The following is a 26,015-nucleotide window of genomic DNA, read 5'->3' as shown; positions in this document are numbered from 1 at the left end:
TCATGAGCTGGTTCAGGGGTGGAAGATAAGCCTTCATAAAGACGGGTATCTACGTCTCATATTCCTGAATATCACATTCGCCACAGGGACGTCATCGTCAGCAAATGCTCTTGGACATCATGTCAGTGGAAGAACGATATTGAGAAGACTTTGGCAACTTGATATTCCTGCCTCCAGGCCGTACGACGAATAGCTTTGACACCTCAACGTTGGGCCATAACTGGCCATAGGCAGCTTTCTTAACAATGGAAAAAGGAAAGCCAGGTATATTCTTAGAAAGCAAACGATATTCTGAGAAACAGATGACTGAAAAGGATACAGGCTGTGAACGACTATATGAAATACGGGATGGCAGACGAGGAGCTACAACCTTTTTAAGAACGGGCCAGGAATGTCAGTTATGCTAATTAGATGTTACATATGTTATATTTGGGATTACACTTGTAATTGCAGCTGTACATCACTAATTAGATGTTTATATGATTGTGAACAAGCAGAGCTGGACAGTTTGGTCTGGAACTGAGAGTTCAGGGCCACCTCCTGTAACCAGCACCAGAATACATTGCTGTGAACCCACAGATGGACTTGGTTCTGGATTGAAGTCATGTACCCCACAGCATCAACTTTTAGAGGCGTATACTTGAACGCTTACTCTCTTTTAACGAATGTCGATTCAAGCTCCTCAGTCATGCGTCCGTATTCAACATTAACGGGAGAGCGTGTCATCTGACGATGTTAGCATCATGGTTTGGATCAGCAGAAGACGGATCTCGTAGTTTTAAACGCCCGTCGTACAACACAAGGGTGGGGTCATTCGCCCAGCTCTTCTTCCATACAACCAACAAAACCCTCGAAAGATATTCCAGCGAGACAACGCCAAAGCAACTCACCCAACCCTCATTCGCTATATACGACTTTATACGTCTCACCGCTGAATGATCATGGAAATGAAAAACTTGTAATTGCAGCTGTACATGTTTTAACGCTATTGAAATGTTTCCAAATCGGATAACCAACTGTATGTCGTGTCTTGTAATTTCATTCTTCAAAAAATGGTTCTTTGTTAAGGAAGCAATGAACCTGAAACGTTTACACATACAGACTATGTACTGGACACAAAATCGCTGAACCTTGTCACTTGTTTTAATGACAACCACTTTGACATCAAGGGTAAAATGATATCCTCCGACAAAACAGTAAATTCGGAACTGTCTGGAATTATCGATCTCGTTAGGGCTTCTAAGCTATGAAATGACAAGTAAATGGACATGTAAGATTTCATAAAGATGTGTTCCATATAGTTTCTATACATTGAGACGAGTACAATGATCAAATAGTGTAAAACAATATCGGACACCTTACTCTGATAAATGCAGGGCGCGTACATAGCATGGATCAATAGGCAGTTGCCTACTGAGATGGCGAGGTCGATATGCACTTAACATGCTGTATGCATTCTTTCAAAGACGAGTTCAGAGGAAGTTTAGACTAATGTTAGAGAATGTTCCATTCGAAGACATCGGCTTTATATATGTGCTGATGTTTCAGTGACATATGTTGACCTATCTGCTGGAGATCCTACACTTACCGACAGTATCTTACAGAAATTGTTAACATCATGACTGAATCTTTTCTGCAGCAGTTGTTATGCCTAATGGTTATGGCGTCAGCTAAATATCGACAAGAGTTTTATTCAGTTGTACGTGGATATCGTTTGACAAACCCACCAATGTGGACCGTGAGCTACAAACCAACAAAAACGTTTTCAGCATGGTGTCTCAAACACTGTCTGGCGTTATCGTGCGCAAGTGCTTCGTTCTGTCAAAATGAGGGTATTTGTGAACTCCACAGCCTGAAGTTGTACGATAGTGATTCAACATTTGTGGAAAGTAATGACTGGATGTATATGGAACCCAGATCAGGTTTGATTTTGATGTTTGTCTATATGATGTCTTATAAGCGACCGAGATAGTGTTAAGTTAAATGATCTCTCTGAAATGTTAACATCGTTTTAAATTACGATTTTTCTGAAAAATAGGGTCCGAGGCTGGATACCATCCTGGAGTGTTTCGTGAAAATATCACCATGTATTTCATTATTTTACTTTTTATCGTACAAAAGCGCTTGGTTTAGCCTGCTGTGTCCTTATCAATGTCAGGCGGTGGGGTAGCCTAGTGGTTGACGCCGAAGACCCGGGTTCCATTCCCCACATGGGTACATTGTGTGAAGCCCATTTCTGGTGTCCCCCGCTGTGATATTGATGGAATAATGCTAAAGGTGACGTAAAACTAACTCACTCACTGAAAGCAATGCCTGTTGCTTAGTTTGGCGCATCGGGAAGCCTAAAGTCGCCATGCTTGGTGACAAGAGACATACTCAATGAGAGAAGTGGTGTGACAATGAAACAAAAACTATCAATATCGGGTGTGACCCTCATTTGCGTTGATACAGAACGAACATGGAAGCCACCAGGTGATTGAAAACAGCACATCCTTTTTAGTTGAACTTTCATGATCTTTGGTTTTACATGATCTTACAGATGACCTGTTGACCTGGGACGGATGGACAGTGGTTTTCCGGGCCCAGAAAGACACAGGGACGTCTATCTACTCAGCATGGTTGAACGACAGCCTCTACCACGACCACCCACTTCTACCACCTCGACTGAAACCTGGCTGTTTCTCACCCAACACATCTCGTCCATGTGAGGATCATTTCAGAAGCAAGATTATGTCTGCATGGGACACGGCTGGTATACAGCTGGTACGTACACAATTATTGCCAAAACGACAGTGTTAGGCGAACATGGTCATCCATCATGATGATAACGATGTTATTCAATGGTTATACATACATATCTGGCGTATTTTTCGTGTGTGGGGATGGGACCAAAATGGAGACCAAAATTCGAAAACCGATATTTTATCATTTCTTATTGAAATCTTTATGTTACTTAAGATATATAGAATAGAATAGAATAGAATAATACTTTAATGCCTTTTCAGGAATTTGTGTTACGTCAGCAGAGCTACTGACACATTAGAGAGATACAAAACATAATTACATAAATTCATTGATTTAGGTATCTTCACATTTATTTAAGACAGATATGGTACTTGGAATAAAGGATGTACGGGCTCTCTTGGTTTTCACAATTGTAACTTTGTAGCGGCGGCCTGAAGGGAGGAGGTTGTATTCCGATTTTAAGTAGTGAGTACGGTCAGATATGATTTTGACAGCTTGATTCACGATTTGCCGCTCATATATCGATGATAAACATTCAAATCTGACTCCAGCGATTTTACTTGCAGTGTTAACAATTTTGTCTATTTTAGATTTTAGATGAACTGAGAGAGACCCGTACCAACAATGGAAGGAAAATGTTAAAATACTCTGAATAAATGCTGCATAAAAAGATGACATCACAGATGGATTAACATTAAAAGATCTCAGTTTACGCATGAAATGAAGACGTTGTTGACACATTTTGCATAGGGCTTCAGTGTTAGAGTTCCAGTTCAGCTTAGAGACAATGAAGGTTCCCAGATACTTATACTCCGACACTGTCTCAACACATTCACCGTTGATTATCACTGGAAGCTTTTCTGTGGGCTTACTCCGAAAGTCAATTATCAGTTCCTTTGTTTTTGTGACATTTAAGAGTTAGTGGTTTGCTGCACACCAAGTCGTAAAATGATAAATGTCCTCTTTATACAGTTCTTCAGAAGCAGTGTCGTTCAGTTTGCCGACAATTGCTGCATCATCTGCAAACTTTACAGTTGAACAGATTGAATTCGAGCTTGCACAATCATTAGTGTAGAGGGTGAAAAGAACAGGAGATATTACACAGCCTTATGGTGCACCAGTGTTGGTGGTCCGTTTACTCGATACAGCCCCGTTAACTTTCACGTACTGTTGTCTGTCCACAAGAAAGTTTTCGATCCACTTGATGAGGTATGAGTTAACGCCCATGTCTAACAGTTTCTGTATCATGATATGTGGCTGGATGGTGTTGAACGCAGATGAAAAAGTCAACGAAGAGGATCCTGATGTATGACTTAGGTGTCTCTAGTTGTTTATAGACAGTATTAAGGAGTGACAGTGTGGCATCAACGACTCCTCTCTTTGACCTGTAGACGAACTGAAGCGGGTCCAGTATGTCGGCAACTTCCTGTCGGAGATGTCTCAACAAAATGCGTTCCAGCGACTTCATTGCTGTAGATGTGAGAGCAACTGGCCTGTAGTCGTTGAGTTCTTTAGGATGTGTCTTTTTAGCAACTGGTACAATTTCTGATGTTTTCTAGACCGAAGGAATAACGTGTGTATTCACTGAAAATTGAAACAATCTAGTGAACACTGTACACAGTTGAAGTCTGCACTCCTTCAACACAATGCCGTCAAGGTTGTCAGGTCCTTTTGCTTTCCTGATGTTAATTCTGAAGAAGCTTTGAATGACGTCAGCTTCTGATATATGGATACGACTTTCACTATCCTGTACGGTATATATATTAGGTACATGTACACACAGCTTGTTCAACGCCATAGCAAACTATCGGTTTTGACAAGACACCAACATTCTAGATCGAACAAGACAACCTTTGGATACTTGATGGGCATTTAGAAGTTGAAGGTTACATAACAACGTATGGTTTTTTGGATTCACCTGATGAAGGGGCAAGAAGAAGCCCAGGAACGTCGTAATGTAAATAATAAAGAAGTTGTAAATCCATAGCATACGTTGTTAAGACAAGCTTTACCGGGAATTCCCGTATTTAGGCCCACGCGAAATTTAGCCCATGGGCTTAAATAAGGATTTAATTCTTGGGTGTTTAGAGTGACGTCCCTTTCCAAACGCATGGCGAACCTCAACGTTTTTACATTAGTAGTGCCTCTGCGATGTTATCACGTTTACAGAACATTTTGGACACCAGTAACAGGGCAGTTATTAGTGACAGACATTGATCATCTTAACTCATATGATGTGCATGCAGTTGCAGTTAAACTGAACCTTGTGGTCATTCAATTTTGTATTTATAGACCAGTTTCCTGATAAAAGAGTTTTAAAAAATACGATTGTTTTTATTTTATCAAAATATTGCGCATTTTCGAATTTAAGCCCTTGGCTTCAATATGGTTAAAATAATTCATCACTAGAACAGTGATTTTCCGTATTTAAGCGCGGGGCATAAATACGGGAATTCACGGTAGTCTGAGTAACACCCCATGCCAATGATATAATCGCAGTCACAGACCAAATCATCAAATCCATTAGTGTGTGTTCGTGCTTGAATGCGTGCATATGAAATTTTATCCTACAACATTATCAGATTTATTTTTTTTCAGGTGAAAGTTCTGCTGATGAAGAACAGTCACGTTCGGAATGAAATTATCTTTGATGGAACCGGTAGTACCAAGATGTCCTGGTTTACACCAACTAGGGTGATCAATTCAACATGGACGGATCTCACGACGTCAACTTCAAATTATTTCAGCATCGAGGGGTAAGCATTCAGTCTATTCATTAAAGATCGACCATTTTGGATGCTGTAGCGAGAGCTCCCATTGAACATGCTTTAGGGAGTATACACATGAACAAAAATGTCGCAACTCATCATATCCCAATGGCGTAGATCGATGTTCATACTGTTGATCACTGGATTGTGTTTTCCAAACTCGATTATTTACAGACAACTCCCATATAACTGGAATAGTGTGCATTTAACCAACAACAAACAGTACCTTAATGAGAACATAATTTCTTCACAGACACCTTTACACACGTCGTTTCCTGATCAGCCATCTTTACGGTCTGTGTACCACTGATGTGATATGGATGTCGGTTGTGGACGGAAATGATCAGAGTCACCCGTGTTCCTGGGATAACCCGTCAGTCTATCCCAAGCTGCTCTACGCCATCAACAATCAGAAGGCGGCCATAGGGACATTAACAGGTAATTCATGACTGCAGGTGTACTGTCAATACGTGTGACAATGAGTTTAGTTTTACGCCGCTTTTAGCAATATTCCAGCAATATCACTGCAGGGGACACCAGAAATGGGCATCACACACTGTATCCACGTGGGGAATCGAACCTGGGCCTTTGGCGTGACGAGCGAATGGTTTAACCACTAGACTTCCCCACCTTCCCGGCAATACGTGTATATGCGCACACACTCATATCACCTGAATACGTATATATTGTTTAATGTGAACAATGATATTCGTCCCTTAATGCTGGTTCCGGGTCGTATGTCAAATCGGGAATGTAAGCGAATACCAAATAAACGAGAGATTGGTCCTAAATACGATATGCTTCCAGCAAGAGGTGATATGTGTGCTGGTTGTCAGGTTCGGGGACTTAGGTCATTTGATGACATCGTACTGTGACGAAAAGGCTGATTGTGATACCAGCCGATTGCCTCCCCTTAAACTCGGGTATTAACATATTGCTGTCATATCGCTGGAATATTCGATAAAAAATAATCGAACATTTACAAAACATCATAAAGGTTTGGTTTCACAAAGTAAACAATCGCTTGCTGTCATCACTTTCAGTGATCCGTTCATATCATGTCATCACTACTTGACCCTTTTCGCCCAATGGAATCTGTGTCGACATGTACGCGAGGTTTAACAGTATGAAGATAAAATACACGGTTCTACCAGGGACTGTTTGTGTAGATGTACATCAGTTTACGTTTCAGTTAAACTATCACATGTTCAATACTCATGTGTATTCAACAGCCCCATTCTGAATTTGATAGATGCCTTTGTTCCACTGCTGTAAAATGTTGCTGTTAACTATTCAACGTAAGCTGCAGGTATTAACCATGCTTCTTTCTTTTCAGATTTCGAGTATGGAGATGTCATGGCGATTCTTGTCAAATTGGGCAACTAATGTAACGACATGCCATTCCCACCAGTTGCTTGGTTGTAGTTCTCTAGCCTCTAACTGGATGAAGAAGGGCAAGTCAACTACACAATGCCTTTACCCCTGGATGAACAGTTATTTTTCTGACGAATATTTTCATAAGGTCTGAAAAGACAATGTTGTGCGAGAATTGCGCTCGCGCAACCCTGGATATATCTGTGGCTATAAAATCACACAAAAATGTAGGATATTAAATTATTTATCTGATTATATAAACTCAAGTGCAAATTATTCGGCGGCTTGAAAAGTAGCCAAAAACAAGTGGTGTAATAATATACTTACAGTAAATTTCTCCGCCTTTTTATTGTAAACCGATAAAGCACTTGTGCAACGATTGTTTTTATTTGGCATCTTTACTGAAATTGTCTGGGAGCACAATACTGCCTCATATACCTGAATGACGTGAGTGTATTTCAGATGGATTTGTGTGCTTATGTATAACGTTATACATTCATTATACAAAATGGCGTGCCGTAATGGCCTGCGTGATTTTCCTCAATGACGTCAAACGACGACAGAGAGTCACACAGGTATAAAGATAAAGGGACATAACTCTGCAGTGCATTACATAAGGGCAGAATGTGCTGTGGATAAGGGTCAGTATATTTTCATGAGGTTTTCATGAGATAAACCAAACTATTCCAGTACACAGATCCACATTGTAATGGGATAAGTTTTGGTAGTATCACAAATTACAAGAAATGTTGAACTCATACAACATGGGAAATCGCGTAATAGTGATTTGGATGCCCTAGATAATATGTAAGTTAGTTCTTAGATTCCCATATTCTCCTGTTTGTGTAGATGAGTGTTTTTTACTTATTTTAGAACATAATTAACAGAGAACCTGCCATATCTTCTAATGTAATGAAATTACTGAAAGGATTCACCATTTTAGTTGACGTCATGGCCTGTTTTATGTTTTTTACGTCTGAGAAAAACGACGCTGGTCAAGACCGACAGATTGTGCACAATCATCTGCAGGATCGCTTCACCAGAGTCACGGAAACAGCTCGCCAGACCACTGGGACTGACAAGAGACACATTAGTGCCGATACATTAAGTCGACGTTTGCACGAAAGAAACCTCTACTGTCACAGACCATGTCGTGGTCCTGTCCTCGCCGCTCGTTACCGCCAAAACCGACTGCAATGGGCAACTCAGCATCGAAATTGACGTTATCGAGAATGGAGAACTGTGCTTTTTTCTGATGAAAGCCGATATTTTGTTTCGACAACCGATGGCAGAGTGAGAGTATGGCGAAGGCATGGGAAACGGTTTTCCAATGCGTGTATTGTTGAAAGAGACTTGTGGGGTGGTCCAGGAATCATGGTGTGGGGTGCAATCGTTCTGAACCAGAGAGTTGGCCCCGTGGTGTTCTAGATGCCCATGGAGGCCAACACGATACTGACTTTGAGGTATCTTAGTGGGACCAGTTTTGGTGAATTTGTTTGTGTGAACTCTAAATGTGATTCTCGAACATGTGTTAACCATAATTGTCACATTTAAACGCAATCCTCCGTTGTGATTGTTAATTAGAGCGAAATTAAAGTGTGTGATTTAAGAAACCTCTATCGTTTCGCGTTTCTTCTGCAGTTCAGTATAGTATTAGGCTCCGTCCGTCCGTCAGTCCGTACGTACATACGTACGAATTGCAATCGCTTAAGAACCGTTGATTAGATTCATCTCATATTTGGTACCTGGGTTCGTGACAGTATGCGAAAGGCCCGAGTCGGGTTTGGTGACCTTGACCTTCACTTCAAGGTCACATGTGGACTTTACCTTTGTCAGCAAGATATCTAAACAAACGTTCACCGGATTTTCTTCATATTTGACACCAAGCTTTATCTAGGGAAGCCGCAGGGCTCAGTTGATTTTGGTGACCTTCAAGTAATTTTGGTCAAGGTCACAGCGACACTGAAGATTTCAGCATGTTAACCTGCATGTTAAGATTGTCAGCAAGGTATCTCAAGAACGGTTCACTGGATTTTTTTCATAGACTTTCAAGACTTCTCTTGAATGTTTTCGTATAAGCAATTTCTTTATAACTATTTGGCATAAATAGTCAAGGTCAAAGTGAATCTTGAAAATATTTGTGTTTGAACAGCTACAGAACAATATATCAAGAGAGGTTGACTTGTAATGTTTTTGTTGACATTTAAATTCATCTTAAGCAACAACCTTTACTATCAGTACTTTTTAAGTTTTATTTGATAATTTGCAACAAAGTGTTATGTCACCTTAGTGACAACTGCTTGTTGTTTATATTTTTGGGTACAATTATTGTAGAAACAAACAGATTAATATTCGGTCATCACAATATATTATTTTCGTAAATATGAATTGATTATATTAAGACAACAAGAGGTCACATAAACCCTAGGGGGTACAAATACATAAATCACTAACTGGCATCGTTGTAAATGAAACCCCGTCATTAAAACTACTCATTTCGACCTTTAATTGACTTAAATCGACCTTTTTGACAACAGTGCACAATTCTCACCCGCGAACGAAATTTCAACCAATCAGAGCGGTTCGCCTCTGTGACGTCATATGAGGAATAGCTTTGAGGGCCGATGCAGAATTCATCTACATTTTAGGGGTTAAATTATCTTGTTTACAGGGTTGTATAAACCTGAAATCGTGACAATTGTTGTGGAAAATGAAAGCTATATGTTCTCACAATCTACTGTCATTTAATGTTGTCTCCTGCTTTGCCTAGTTTCCGAGTTACAACTTGTTTTCATAGACGATTCTGTCAAAATCGATTGGTGTCGTTAGGCCCTATTTGTGAAATGACTGATCCAAATTGATCCCATTTCTGTGTTTTTTTACCTCGATATTTAATCATGTCATGTAAAAATCTGTTTGTATTCTCAAAACAGTGTCGGCCCATAAGTTTTCACATGCAATACAGCAATTAATACTCCCTTGTTGTAACCCGTGTTAGGTGGTATAAACCTACACATGTTATTTGTCATCATTCACTTGATGGTCAGTTAATGAATTTATAACAGGTATAATTAGTGGTAACACACTTAGATTACCCGACAAAGGTTCCCATTTGGCATTTCTTGTGTCTGGAGTAAATATTCAACATTATAAACATCGATCAAAGGATTAACCGATAACACGCTGATTGATTAATTACTTTTATCTTACACAGCGGAATTGTCAAAAGGTAGTGTTTATGTATGTAGATTTACTAATCTATACTGAATACACTCTGTCGTGTCGGAGTCTGCGTAAAACAACGTCCTTCTTTCAAAGGATTAACCGGCAATACATTGATTGATTGCCCATTATTGGCTAACGAAATTACTGTTTTAAAGAAAGGCGGACATTATGCAATTAGTTGCCAGGTGTGCTATCTTGGGTGACCAATGAGACTATACACCAATACCTGAAAAGATTTATCACTTTTTCGTATATTAAACTGTTAAAAGACACATCATTTGGAACAGTTTTGTGGATATTGATGGATACATTCCTCGAACAAGGTAATGGCCTGATATTGTTCCTATAACTTTAATCTGTTTTAATTTTAATACTAGTATTTGCATTTTGTTTTATTCATTTGTCGTAGCATTCAACAGAATCATTGTTTTCGCCGTGAAGTGAAATGAGACAGACAACATGCACTAGGGTGTGTGTGCGAATTATGATTCACATTGGCAAACTATATAATGTCTAGATATTACAGTTCTGTTATAAATTCACTATAAGTATCAGCAGATCGTCTGCTTTTATTTAGTTTCAAAATGCATACAAGTATGATAATAAACTAATTAGGATTATAAGACCATATAAAGACGCACATTGACTAGTATCTACATACTGGTGAGTGGACATTAACCATGGAATGTAGCAAGAAATTTATCGCGCAGTATTGTGACTTCGACCCCCACCTCGTTTCCGTGGAAGAAATCGTTATGTTATAAGTTGTGTCATGCAAAATCCGTTTGGTTATGATTCCAATACATATTTAACTACGAGTAGAAAGTAGTCTTGATTTTCTAACTTGATGAAAACAAACTATAATCTCATTAATTCTAACAGATTTTTTAATTTTAAAATGGCGGCGCTCTGTCGGGAACATCCGCCAGTCTGAGGATAAATGGTATTTAGGTTTTTTTTCACCGAGTTATAAAAATCAAAACTACTTTCTACTGGTAGTAAAATATGTATTTGATTGACGGCCAATAGGATTTTGCATGACATAGCGTATAACATAACAATGTCTCTCGTGGCAGCGAGGTTGGTGTCAATAATACTACTTACAATATTATTGTTACTTCGACCACAACCTCACTTCCGAGGAAGAAATCGTTATGTTACAAGTTATGTCATAGAAAATCTTTATGGTCATCAATCATATGCATATTTTACTACAACTAGTAAGTAGTTTTGATTCTTTAACTTCCGTGAAGCGATCTGAACACAAGTAAGATATCGTTTCAGGCTTCCACAACGCTCGCTTCGCACTCACAAACATAACCCATTTAGCACGAACTGCGGGGTCCTGTGGAAATCTGTGCATGGGGACACCATCGCCCGACCCTAGGAGCAATTGACGACAAAGCAACGATTCGGCATGTCGTCGTTGATGTCGAGAAATCATCAAAATGATGGGCGTGCTACACATTTTCTATACAACTAACTGAAAATCGTTCCTCATATGACGTCACTGCAGTGCTCTGGCGACAGAGTTACGTAACCTGTCTGTGGTTTCGTTGGCGGGCGAGAGGGAAGCAGGCGACTTTTGGCCACTTTTAATCGCTCGGTATTAATTAACCACAAGTTTTTAAATAATTAAATTGGTGTTCCGCATAAGACTAACCACAAATCTTTCATATGTAATGGTTAAAAGAGTAACAAAAACAAAGTTTAGTGGTTCTTTAAGACAACAAGAGGAGTAACTCGTTGAACGTTTGTGACAATAGCGTTGCGCACAAGGCGAATCATAAGAAATAATAAGTCCATAACCTGTTTATGTATATGAAATTACAACAGTAAATAGACAAATGGAACTACGTATATGTTGCATTATGTTTCGTTTACACCTGTGTAAAGGTGAAGAATATGGTGTTCTTCGATAAATGTGTCAATTTCTCATGTACATCTTGTTCAACAATAAATCCAAAAGATAAAACTAATTTACAGCCATCATCTATGATATGATATTGTAAAAGGCAAAACGTAGCTGATAATGAAGTTAGTTTACCGAAACATACCTGAAAGATACGAAACATATACATCATAATAATGAAACAGTATGCGACAGAATCGGATTATTGTTATCATTAAATATCGTTGCCTTTCTGCGTCAGTCATTGAAAATTTGACAAGTTCGTATGAATTTTTCAAATCATTGGATTGTATCGATTTATAATTTGCTATTTCTTGTTGTAATACTGTTTCCATGCTTACTCTAAAAACTATTGAGCCTATGCATGACGAATGGATGTCTGAAAATTATAGAAATTACACAGAGTATAATCTGAATGTTTCTTAGTTAACATTCAAACAAGCGGATCTTTACAAGCACAGCGTTCGTTTTCACACCCAACATGTTTTGTTTGATTTCATCTTGACACTTTGTTTTGGTGACCGAACACCATTTGCTATTTGATTCTAAAAATGTATAAAGAATTCAGTGGTGTATTTGTTGCAGCTGAGTGAGAAATATACGTCATGTGAAATGGTGTCTCATGTAAGGCCTTCGCGAAACGTGATTTTGTAAACTCTATCCACTACATTGAACTTTAACTTGCGTTTTTCTTAATAGGAATCTACAACATTTAAACATAAGTTTACATGAATACATCCTTAACATTAAATTGTTCATATTATAGTTTTATATATCCATTAAGCGTACACATATACCCATGCAGTTCTGTGAATTTGAATTACTGCTTGCAAGATCTTATGTACATTCAGAGGGTATTGTTGGTTAAAGATTATAAACCGGACAGCTTTTATACGTTATCAGTTTCTGATCCTGCCTCCCGTCATACATTGTAAACACGACTTCCTGTGAAACAGGCCCGCATTGAATGTAGTTACGTCACGTGGTGTCACTGTGAGTTATTTACTGCACTGAGATTGGTTTACACCCTCTCACGCTCATTGTCACCTCTGTGATAATTAAAGGCAAATATCCAGTAATATATCTTCGTGTTACACAATGGCATTTATTATTAAGTTCAATTGATTCTTTTTTACTGGCGATTTGTCTTTCTGTTTCTTTCAAACCTCTTCATCACAACATGTTCTAAATACAGGAATATTATGTCTACGGTTTGTAAACGAGAACAGGCCTCCGAAGCTGTATTGTGTTATCTTGTTAACGAATCAAAGCAAGAACACTGATCCATTGCTAATGGTGTCCGTTGTGATAAAAAACTTTTGTCATTAAACTCTGTTTAGATGTAATTATTTCATGAGGAAATGAGTAATGACACGTCAGTATTGATATATAGATCCTTGGTGGGTACTCAATATGCCCTATTTTCGCTTGAAATGAAAGTGCAGGAGTAATCGACCCATTATTACGCATTACGGAAATATCCACGCTTCAATAAGCATGCCTAAAGTTTCTTTATGGAGGATTACAAAAGATGTTGTTATACTACCATGGACTCTCAGTGGCATTACAGACATAGACGACAATGATCTTTGTTTCTATCTGATAAGTGAGTGAGTTTAGTTTTACGACGCTTTTAGAAATAGTCCAGCAATATCACGGCGGGGGACACCAGAAACGGATTTCACACATTGTACCCATGTGAACAATCGAACCAGTGTCCTCAGCGTGACGGGCTTCCAATTTCACCGCTGGGCTACTCCACCGCCCCTCTCCCTGAGTAAGTGAATGAAGAAGGTTTTACGCCGCTTTTGGCAACATTGCAGCAATATCAAGGCCAAAATGTCAAGGAGAATATTCCACCAATGCTCTTAAATAATGAGGGGTGGCGTGGTAGCCTTGTTCGTAAAGCGTTTGCTCGTCTGGCCGGAAACACGGGCTCGATTCCACACATGGGTACAATGTATGAAGCCCATTTCTGATGTCCGTGATATTGCTGGAATATTGCTAAAAGCGGCGTAAAAGTAAATTCACTCACTCTTTCGAAATGAACATACTCAGCAGGACGCATAAAGATTGTACGTGCGCTTCATCATGTATTGTACCCCTCGTTCATCTCAATCATCTTCTTTCTCCGTCAGTTCGTCTTTTCCTGCATCATTACTCCCTATATGTCTTGATGTATTTTTTCTTGGTCCCATGTATATCAAGACAACGGTGCTCAACTGTACAATAACGATGAGGAAATCCAGTCCTTCAATCGCTCAAGTGAACAATATCATTACCTCTACAGTGTCAAGGCATTTTTAAATATTAGTGTGATATGCAGTGATGACTGAGTGACTGAGTTTAGTTTTACGCCGCTTTTAGCAATATTACAGCAATATCACGGCGGGGGACACCAGAAATGGGCTTCACACATTGTGCCCATGTGGGGAATCGAACCCGGGTCTTCGGCGTGACAAGCCAACGCTTTAACCACTAGGCTACCCCACCGCCCCCTATGGAGTGATGAAATGATGTTTATCTCTGAAAGGGAACCATATCCCAGCTCTGACATATCGTCATGTAATTCCTGAGTTAGATGTCATATTGTATTTACAATACAAGTGACTGAAATATTTCCCGAGCGAACTCGGGTTTTAATCTGTATAATACATGCGCCAGTGACATCACCAAACCCATTTTTTCAGTTTCAGATATGTTTTGCAGATCGATATTTTGGAAAAAGTTGGATGGTAGGTCGATGCTTTTCCTATTTTGTTTTTCTTAACAGTGTGTAAAGTTCATGTTATGGATTCAGAAACGTTTCAGCAAGAATTGCCGAACCACACCAACGGAAGGTGACAATGGCGTATTGGCGCAAATGAAAGCATATTGATAAAATATAACAATTTGTTCTCGTTTTCCACCTATATTATGACACTATACATCCATTACATATCTATTTTGATAAACACTGTATCTTCATCGTATGGTCAGGTCGTATAGTCACTGCGCTAAAACTTCTAACAAACCTGTAGCGTAGACACCGCCCATGATTGCGGTAAACCTTCTAACGAATTAAATGCATTTCACTGAAACAACTCATATCTTCTCGAGGACTTTAAGATTAAGTAAACTAATACCATATGTTGCAAACATGTTTATAAAACAGAAATGCATGTGCGTCTATGACCTTAAGTCCCCCAGACTTATCAGAACTCTTTTACTAAGGGGTCAGAAAGTTGCATTGTTGATTAAACTCCTAAAGATTACAGAGACTAGGAAGTAAGTATTTAATTACAACCCCGACACATCAGACAAAACTGTCCCATGTGATGTTAATGGCATCCGTCATTGCACATGAGCAAGTTTATTGTCGCCTTCTCAGAGCTCTGACATTTTCGTGCTTACGGGGGATTGAATTAACAAAGATGGCAATGTGAATGATACATAAAAAGCACCCCATACTTCTGCATTTGGACCTTATGTCCTGAAAGATTAAAGAATGTGGAAGGAGAGAAACAACGAGTTCCAAGAACGAGCTGCTTCTCTTCTATCATGACATCTCAGAGCTCAATACATGCGTATGATGTTCCATACTTAATACACATCCTTTTCAAGACATAGAGTTTCATTCTAACTCTTAACGTCACTGTTGCAACTTCCCCATTAAAATCACATTGCTTTGTCATCAGTCAAGTGCCAGGCTCTGATCACGAAAGAAAAATAACGAAACAACTACCAAGTAGTAACTTTTAAATGTTTTTGAAAATATGCTTATGGAAGGATCAGATTAACGTCACTGTTGCAACTTCCCCATTAAAATCACATTGCTTTGTCATCAGTCAAGTGCCAGGCTCTGATCACGAAAGAAAAATAACGAAACAACTACCAAGTAGTAACTTTTAAATGTTTTTGAAAATATGCTTATGGAAGGATCAGACTACTGCCGAAAATTGGAAAATGTAGATCCCGTCGACGTGAATCACAGAAAAGGGAGTGCAATATTGAATTCGTGTAAGCTCGCTGTATTGCACGCGTATATTGTTATAGTTAGATTAAATAGGTAAGTGATGAACATGGGAGCGTAACCACGTCTCACGATTTTTTTGGCTGTACCCGCACTACTATCACTATTTTCATGACACGTTGGAGGCACACTGATCATATCATGAGCAGGGTCAGGGGACGAAGACAAGCCTTCATAAAGACAGGTATCTACGTCTCATAGTCCTGAATAACAGATTCGCCACAGCATTCAGCAAATGCTCTTGGACATCATGTAAGCGGAAGAACGATATTGAGAAGACGTTGGCAACTTGGTATTCCTGCCTCCAGGCCTACGACGGAATAGCTTTGATACCTCAACGTCGACGTCAAAGACTGGAGTTGACACCGACTGTCGCCCAAAAGGCAGAACAGTCACTAGGATCAGGGGCAAGAGTCACAGAACGGCCCCAATATTATATTAGGAAACAGGAACTGGTGACAGTACTCACCCTTCCCCTGTCGGACAGGCATCTGATGGGGGAGACATAACTCTGCCCTGAGTGCACACTGGCTAAAATCAGCTTTCCCAAAAATGGATGAGAAAAGCCAGGTATATTGTTAGAAACAGACTGAAAAGAATATAGCCTGTGCACACCAGTATGAAACACACGGGGAGTGCAGGTACTACTGGTCAAAAATATTCAAACAGGCCAGGAATGTTAATTATGCTAATTAGAGGTATATGTAATTGTGAACTATCAGATCTGGGCCTTTCGGTCTGAAAGTGAATTTTTTTTACCCACAATCGGCCTTTGTTCTGAAAAGAAGTCATCTACCCTTCTTTTAGAGGCGGATACTAGAACGCTTACTCTTTCCAGACAAAAGTCGATTCAAGCTCTTTAGTCATGCGTTCGTATTCATCGTCAACGGGAGAGCGTGGGAACGTTGCTGCATTATGAAGATAGTGTCGTTTGGCGATGGTAGCATCATGGTTTGGAGTGGTATCTGTGGCCAGCAGAAGACGGATCTCGTAGTTTTAAACGCCAGTCGTACAGCACAAGGGTGGGGTAATTCTCCCAGTTCTTCTTCCACACAAGCAAACAATCCCTGAAAAGATATTGAACACGACAACTCCTAAGCAACCCATGAGTTTGTCCTTTACGCCACATCCGACTCACCCCTGAATAACTTCATCGAAAATGAAAAGCTTGTGATTGCAACTGTACATGTTATAACGCTGTAGATATGTTTCAAAACCGGATAAACCAACTGCATGTCGTGTCTTGTAATTTCATTCTTCAAAAAGTGGCTGAAAGGTGTACACATACATTCTCTGTACTGTACACAAAACTCACTCAAACTTGTCATTTTGTTTTAATCGCCAGATCACACCGTCATTGATATCAGTTGTAAAAGTATATCCTCAGACAAAATGATTCAATTAACTGTTTGGAACTATTCGATCTCGTTTAAGGCTCCTAAGCTCTCAAAATTACAACCTAATCGACATGTAAAATTCCGTAAAGCTATGTTCAATATATTTCCTTTACATTGAGACAAGTTCAGTGATAAAATAGTGTAAGAAAGTATAAGAAACCTTACTCTGATAAGTGCAGGGAGCGGACATGGCATGGATCAATAGGCAGTTGCATATTGGGATTGGGATGTCGATATGCAGTTAACATGTTGTCAGTTGTACGTGGACATCGTTTAATGCTCGTTCGTTTAATACGAACGAAAACAAAACTTTTGATATGTTGTAAAGGATATTCTAAAAGTCACCGTCCGTGCTTAAAATTAAGCAAAAAGTTTGTAAAATAGCAATAAAACCTATTAGACTAGTCAAATTTCTAAGAAATGTTGAGTTTAAGGATGCATGAGGCATTTTTGAGTAAAAGCAAGCAAACAACATTTTCTGGGGTAGTTTTTCGTGCTGAATACGAATCTGTTGTTTGCTAAGCTCAAAAATGTCTAATAGGTCACAAATTGGGTTCAAAGGTCAATGAGTGCAAAATTCAATTTTTTTAAAAAGTGTTATATTTATCATTCTCCATTCATCCAATGAACTCATTTTACAATATATTGATTAATAATGTTACCACAGGATTTCAAAATGTTGGATTTCATGGAAATGCTAAAGGAAAAACTTCGTATTTTTGCAAATATCTCCCTTATGGAGCGACTTTTAGTTTTTGCGTGAAGAGCTACTTTTTACAAACATTTTTGCTCAAAATGCAAAGCAAGGCTGAATCTTTTCCTTTTGTTGACAGAATTATATTCCAGGCAAACTGTTAAGGTCACAAAAATCGCATATTAAGCGCATAATTACTTCAAAGGTTAATGAGTGTGACAGGATGCGATAGGCATTTTTACATGTATGCCACACGAATGCTTTTATACTGCTTCACATGCATGTCAAATGAAACTGCTTTCATTCATGCAGTGAGTTTGATTAATGATTTTAGCAACATAATTACCCACAGAACAGTTCAGGAAATCACAGGAACAGGTGGGAACCCTATCTGATAATGGCATTGATGGCACAGCTCTATGCTGGTTCAAGTCTTATCTGTCGTCCCGTCACCAGCAAGTACTGATAGAGGATCATTACTCTAATCCAGCTCATCTATTTTGTGGTGTCCCACAAGGATCGGTCTTAGGTCCGGTCTTGTTCAGTCTTTACATCAAAGATCTTGGGGAAATCATGGAAGCCCACCATGTTGATCGCCATCACTTTGCTGATGATTCCTAAAATGTACAAAGTCTTCCTACCCGCTATGGATCAAGCAACACCCGCCTTGAACGACCTACAACAGTGATGTTAGGAAACCAAGAGCTGGATGTTTGACAACATGTTGAAATTGAACAGTTCAAAGACAGAGTGCATTCTACTGGGCCCTGCAAAACGTTACTCCCAGTGCTCATTGAATGCTCTTGATTTTGATGGAGAAAGTATTCCATTCTCACAGAAAGTAAGAGATGTTGGTGTCATCCTTGACTCCGACCTCTCTTTGGATGATCACATACCACATCTCTCTAGGATCTGTTTTGCAGGTCTACGCAATATCAGTTCCATTAGGCAATACCTGACTATAGATTCGGCAAAAACTCTCACCTTATCCCATGTAATGACCTTCCTGGACTGTTGTAACTCTCTCCTAGCCGGTGCAAACAAATCACAAATCCAGAGACTTCAACGAATCCAAAATGCTGCGGGACGTGTCGTGACTAGATCGAAGAAGTTTGACCACATCTCTCCCATTCTTCAATCTCTCCATTGGCTTCCAATCGAGAACCGGATCCGCTTTAAACTCCTCTGCCTCACCTACCGCTGCCTGTCTGGATGCGCTCCTGCTTATCTCTCCAATCTTCTTATGTCATATAAACCAGCTAGATCCCTTCGTTCTCAGGACAAAAACCTTCTGCTTGTTCCTAGAGCAAACAGTGTTCGCTACGGCGGCAGATCATTCGCCTACGCAGCTTCAACAGCCTGGAATGATCTTCCCCTCTCTCTCCGGAACACCAGTGACTTCTCTAGCTTCCGATCAAAACTGAAAACTCACCTTTTCCTGATGTCTTTCCAACTTTGCTGAACTCTGAGCATACTTCAGTATGGATATATGCACGTTAGAAATGCCCTATGTTTACTATTATTATAATGTGTACCCATAGTATGAAGATGAAGGCGAAAGTGGAACATAAATGCATACAAGCCATGTGCTATGACTGAAGGATTGGCTAAAAGACTTTGCTATCACATATTTGGTTTTAGGAATCTTTGTGCCGGAGGATTTTGTTAGTTGATGCACTGCTTGTACTTTTTTGATTCAAATGGTGCAGTGTGTGTGTACCAGGAGAGGTCATCAGTGGCGGTATATACGTAGCACTGGTGTAAGTTTGTTTCTATTCACAGGCCAAGGTTTATCATTTGAGCTTTGTATCATATGTCAGGAAACCTGTCGGTCTAAAAATACCTTCTACAACCAGACAGAACTGGGCATCTAATCCATCTTTGAGGCCACCCAGCTCAGGCCAAATTGAAACATTGCAAAGTTCGGTTATCTGTAGACAGGCTTTCGTTCCTCTTTGAAGAATCTCCTGACGGCAACCCTAATCTAAAATGGCACAAACTCTGTTATTCAGCATACACACATTAGGGAAAAATAAATGTAAGACTTGCCAAGGAACAGTCCAATGCTTCACAAGGAAATGAACAGACTGGTGTTTCAGATGAAGGATACCGCTTTTTTACGCAGGGGTACTTCAACAGTGAACTTGACGTTGTGTATTTTCTGTCACAGCTCTAAAAGCAAGCAGAAGACGAGCCATGTTTCTACCATAATAATACATTCTAAAGTGTGCACAAATGCAAAATATGCACACAAGGTCTTTGAACGTATTATAGACGTGAATGATTTAATAGCAGCCGAATCATGCTATCACATCTAAGTTAATTTCTGTGGGATTCCAAAAGGGCAGCAACTAACAGCAAATGAGCTGATATGGCCATGGCTTGGTTGTGTCAGGAGTTATGTCACCGTGCAGAGAATGGACACATATTTGAATTGTCTGCTGTGTTCATGAGGTACAAAGAATTATCCAATGAGTCAGACTCTATCATCCCATCATCATATTTCAGTAGACAGGGGACTTCAAGGGACCTTTATCAAAGTGCATTGGGGTCACTTATGAAATTTGTTGTTCATGTCACTGGAGCACGTTGCTCTGAGACTGCAGTGATATGTCAGATCCGGGATTCAAATGTTGTGACGTGAGTGAAGAAGTAGAGTTAGCGAGTGTACCGCCTTCTGAAGAACGTGAAATAGGCGTGTATCTGATGTTGAACGGATTAAAAACACAGGTGTTCGTAGTATGGGGCAAGACATGGTCTACAGTGTTTGCGGGGACAAGGAAGCCCCACCTAAACATGTTGGTATGGGTATGACCCTTCACCAATCAACATGCACAGTCAAGAAAACTAGTTGAGCTATACCATATAGAATGCTTGGCACATCATCAGTTACACCCGGGTTCTCCAAGCACTAGATCCACAAACTGGGGCAGTGTTTTCAAGGAACTTGGTCTTTGGGAGATTTTCTTTTTCTTTTTTCTTGGGGGCAGGACACACTTTTTGTGAGAACATCAAACAAGATGGACTTGGTACCTTGGTGCGAAGTGCCCTGTACTTCTAACCCTTGTGTTCTTAACCCGTTCAACATCAGATGCGCCTATTTCACCTTCTTCAAACTCATTATAAACATGACTTTGGCCACCAAGTAAGATGTTCAGAAGCATGTACACTGGCCTACTCTGCTTCTTCACTCACGTCACAACATGTGACATGATATCACTGTGGAGTTACAGAGCAACGTGCACCTGGGACAAGAGTCCACAATGCACTTGTTTCCTTTATCAAATGATAGGTTGATAGAGTCACTGGCTAATTCTTTGTACCTCATGAACACAGCAGACAATTTAAATTCGTGTTCATTCTCTGCATTGTGACGTAACTCCTGACACAACCAAGCCATGGCTATATCAGCTCATTTGCTGTCAGTTTCTGCCCTTTTGGCATCCCACATGAATTTACTTAGACAATCAATATGGATTAGATGCCCAGTTCTGTCTGGTTGTAGAAGGTATTTTTAGACCGACTGGTTTCCTGACATATGATACAAAGCTCAAATGATAAACCTTGGCCTGTGAATAGAAACAAACTTACACCAGTGCTACGTATATACCGCCACTGATGACCTCTCCTGGTACACACACACTGCACCTTTTGAATAAAAAAGTACCAGTGCAGTGCGTCAACTAACAAAATCCTCCGGCACAAAGATTCCTAAAACCAAACATGTGATAGCAAAGTCTTTTAGTACAGCCTCGATCCTTCAGTCATAGCACACTTTTGCCTTCATTTTCATACTATGTATTTGACACATTATCGGATAGGGTTCCCACCTGTTCCTGTGATTTCCTGAACTGTTCTGTGGGTAATTATGTTGCTAAAATCATTAATCAAACTCACTGCATGAATGAAAGCAGTTTCATTTGACATGCATGTGAAGCAGTATAAAAGCATTCGTGTGGCATACATGTACAAATGCCTATCGCATCCTGTCACACTCATTAACCTTTGAAGTAATTATGCGCTTAATATGCGATTTTTGTGACCTTAACAGTTTGCCTGGAATATAATTCTGTCAACAAAAGGAAAAGATTCAGCCTTGCTTTGCATTTTGAGCAAAAAATGTTTGTAAAAAGTAGCTCTTCACGCAAAAACTAAAAGTCGCTCCATAAGGGAGATATTTGCAAAAATACGACGTTTTTCCTTTAGCATTTCCATGAAATCCAACATTTTGAAATCCTGTGGTAACATTATTAATCAATATATTGTAAAATGAGTTCATTGGATAGATGGAGAATGATAAATATAACACTTTTAAAAAAAAATTGAATTTTGCACTCATTGACCTTTGAACCCAATTTGTGACCTCATTAGGCATTTTTGAGCTTAGCAAACAACAGATTCGTATTCAGCACGAAAAACTACCCCAGAAAATGTTGTTTGCTTGCTTTTACTCAAAAATGCCTCATGCATTCACATTTCTCAGAAATTTAACTAGTCTATATGTCGACTGTGCACTACACGTACCCCTGACAAATAGTCTGCAGCATGGTGCCTATACAGCAATGTGTGGCTTCATACTGCGCAAGTGCTTCGTTCAGTCAAACTGAGGGTACTTGCGAACTCCACGGTCAGAAGTTATACGATAGTGATGCAACATTTGTGGAAAGTAATGACTGGATATATATGGCGCCCGGAACAGGTGAGACCTTTCTTCTTTTTGTTATCTATATGATGTGATATACATGTAAGTACCCGGGACACCGTTAAGTGAACTCTTTGAAATGTGTTTTTCAGTTTTAAATCAGGATTTTCCTGCAAAATAGGGTTACAGACTGTATGCTGTACTTCAATGCTTCCTCCACAGATCAACATTTATTTCAGTATTTTCACTTACATCCTTAATCCCTAGTATGTATACACCTATGTACATGTTCTTTACTGGCTTCCTATCAACCTACTTAATACTGTGTTATCAACCTCTTCTATTGTGCAAACAACTCATTTTCGCCTCATCTCTCACCTTTTGTACAAACATCTCACGTGTATATATCACCCAAAATACTTCCCATGTGCCACTTGCTTGACAACGACATTAGAATCTTTGTCAAACGGTCGCCTATATAGAATAAAGAAGTTGTATATCTATAAAAATAGTCCTCATTCTTCATCTACCCAACTTCTAGAATGCCAATCAAAGAAGTCATAGGAAAGGTTTAGTTTCACGTAGTAAACAATCGCTTGCAGTCATCACTGTCAGTGATCCGTTCATGGTTTCATCGCAGCTTGAGCCTCTCTCCCCGGTGGAATCTGTCGACATGTACTCGGGGGTTTAACAGTACGAAGGTAAAAATACCCGGTTCTAACTGATTGTGATCAATTAGTTTCTGTTAAACTATCACATGTGCAATGTGTATTCAACAGCCCCATTCTGAATTTGATAGATGCCTCTGTTCCACTGATGTATAATGTTGCTGTTAACTATTCAACGTACGCTGCAGGTATTAACCATGCTTCTTTCTTTTCAGATTTCGAGTACGGAGACGTCATGGCGATTCTTGTCAAACTGGGCAACTAAGGTCACGAAACATCATTCCCACCAGTTGCTTGGTTTTAGTTCTCTGGCCTCTAACTGGATGAAGATCGACAAGCGCACTACTGATTTGCCACAATGCCTTTACCCTCTGGATGACCAGTTATTTTTCTGACGAACATTTTCATAAGGTCTGAAAAGTGAACGTTGTGCGAGAATTGCTCTCGCGCGGCCCTGGATCTATCTACAGCTATAATATTACACAAAAATGTAGGATATTAAATTTTTCTATCCGTTTGTATAAATTCAAGTGCAAAATTTGGCTGCTTGAAAAATAGACAATGCGAGGTGTTGTCCAAAATTTGTTTAACCCTTAAAATTAAAAAAACCCTAAATTTTGCCGCTTTTTATCGTACACCGATAAAACCACTTGTACGACGATATTTTTTATTTGCTATCTTCACTGAAAATATGAGCGAACACAATACTACCTGATATCTGAACGACATAATTATATAACAAATGGAATTGTTTGCTCATGTATAACGTTATACATTCAATAAACAAAATGGCTTGCCATAAATGACGAACATTGATTTTCATCTTGGTCGTAAAACGGCCCCAGAGGTCACACGCGCATAAAGACGAGGGTACATAACTCCGCTAGGGCTGTAACGATGCATCCAACTACCGATGGATTGCAATTGTTGGGTCTCCGATAGCAATTAATCGATTGTAAATACGAAACACTATCCATGCATCGATAGTATGCGTGATTATCAATAGTTTATTTATTGACTTTATTTTTATTAAGTTATTATGTTGATTTATATTTTTGTTATTGTTTGGGTGCAGACTTGCAGCTTCATTGAGTTTATGTTATAACTGTTTACTTGACCTGGGTTTCAAGTTTCTTGTTAACCATTAAAAGAGACTGAAACTACTTCAACTTGTTTTTATTTCATATAAACTATACATTCATTTGGGAAATGACTTCAAACGAGGCAATTCAAGGAGAGAGAAAAACTATTGCAATAGTTGGTCGCAATAGAATGTTGTAACAGACTATCGCTATCGCAATAGTTGTTCCCCCCTCAATAGTCACCCCTATACTTCGCTATGCTTTACACTAGCTCTTTGTATCTCAGGCCACTTACAGAGAATGTGCTGTGGTTAAATACACAGGTTTCGGGAGGTTTCGTTCAAGATGAAACAAGCTATTCCAATACACAAATTCACATTGTAAGCTGAAACGATTTGGTAGTATCACAAATTACAAGAAATGTTGAAATCATTCAACATACGAAATCTGGTAAAAGCGAAATGGGTGGCCCTATCCAATATGTAAATTATTTTTTTGATTCCCATATTCTCCTGTTTATGAAGATGTATTTGGACTAATATTGTACCACTTTTAACAGAGTACAAGCCACATCTTCAAATGAAATCACTGAACAAAATACACAAATTTAGTTGTGTTTGCAACGTCAAAGAAAGCCGACACTGCTATGTTGAGTAGCATATATCTTACCTAACTGCTTTTCAAAGTATACGTCAACAACTTAGTAGTTGACTCTCTTTCGACAGAATTGAAATGACTGATAATAACATTTGATTAATATTCTGATTAGATAAACACTTAGATAAAGGTGATCATTTATGGATGTCAACTTCTTTATTTTCAGTGACAATTTCGTATGAATTTTTCAAACCATTGCATTGTATCTATTTATAATTTTCTTGCTATGATAATCTTTCCATGCATATGCCACATAATGTATAATCTCAATATTTCGTTGTTTACATTTCAATCAAGCGCAGTCTTACGAGCAAGGCGTTCGTTTTCACACTCACTATGGTTCGTTTTGATTTCATCTAGACACATGGTTTTGGTGACAAAGACTAATTGTTATTTGATTCTAAAATGTATGAGGAAATCAGTGATGTATTTGTCGCGACTCAGTGAGATATATACGTGCTGTAATATACCGGCCTTCGCGAAACGTGATTTTGTAAGCACTATCCAATATGGCGGAAAGCTTACGTCGGCGTTCGTGCTTATGCATTTGTTAAAACATCCCTACAGATTCTAGGATTATTCAGATCAGCGACTTTTCAGAATTACCATTGGTGATTAGATGAAAAACAGATATCTGTGATCGCTTTTTTGAAACGTCAATTTTGAAACGTCATTTTCAGCACTTTTGCTTTGCCTACTATGAAAGCGGATGGTATCAATAGACTGAATTAAAAACTGTGAAGTGTATTTGTGTGCACGGTACATTTTTAATTTAATCGACTTCAAAGTGAGGGTTGAAGGGGAAGGGAAGGGTTTACGCCGTACTCAGCAATATTCCA

The 26,015-nt window shown here is 39.2% G+C and overlaps 1 protein-coding gene across 1 annotated transcript; it reads left to right on the top strand.

Moving 5' to 3' along the window:
• Positions 1–508: 508 nt before the first annotated feature.
• LOC124270091 lies at positions 509–7,877 on the top strand. The gene is made up of 5 exons (XM_046705109.1): positions 509–1,922; positions 2,540–2,763; positions 5,344–5,501; positions 5,767–5,951; positions 6,850–7,877. Exons 1-5 carry the CDS (start codon positions 1,619–1,621, stop codon positions 6,897–6,899), a joined length of 921 nt encoding a protein of 306 aa, XP_046561065.1. The 5' UTR covers positions 509–1,618; the 3' UTR covers positions 6,900–7,877.
• The last annotated feature ends 18,138 nt before the right edge of the window (positions 7,878–26,015 follow it).

This window comes from Haliotis rubra, unplaced genomic scaffold, assembly GCF_003918875.1.
Source record: "Haliotis rubra isolate DU_JTF1 unplaced genomic scaffold, ASM391887v1 Scf15, whole genome shotgun sequence".
Lineage (NCBI taxonomy): Eukaryota > Metazoa > Mollusca > Gastropoda > Lepetellida > Haliotidae > Haliotis > Haliotis rubra.
Note: the sequence above shows the minus strand (reverse complement) of the source record. Positions and strands in the feature narration are given on the sequence as shown.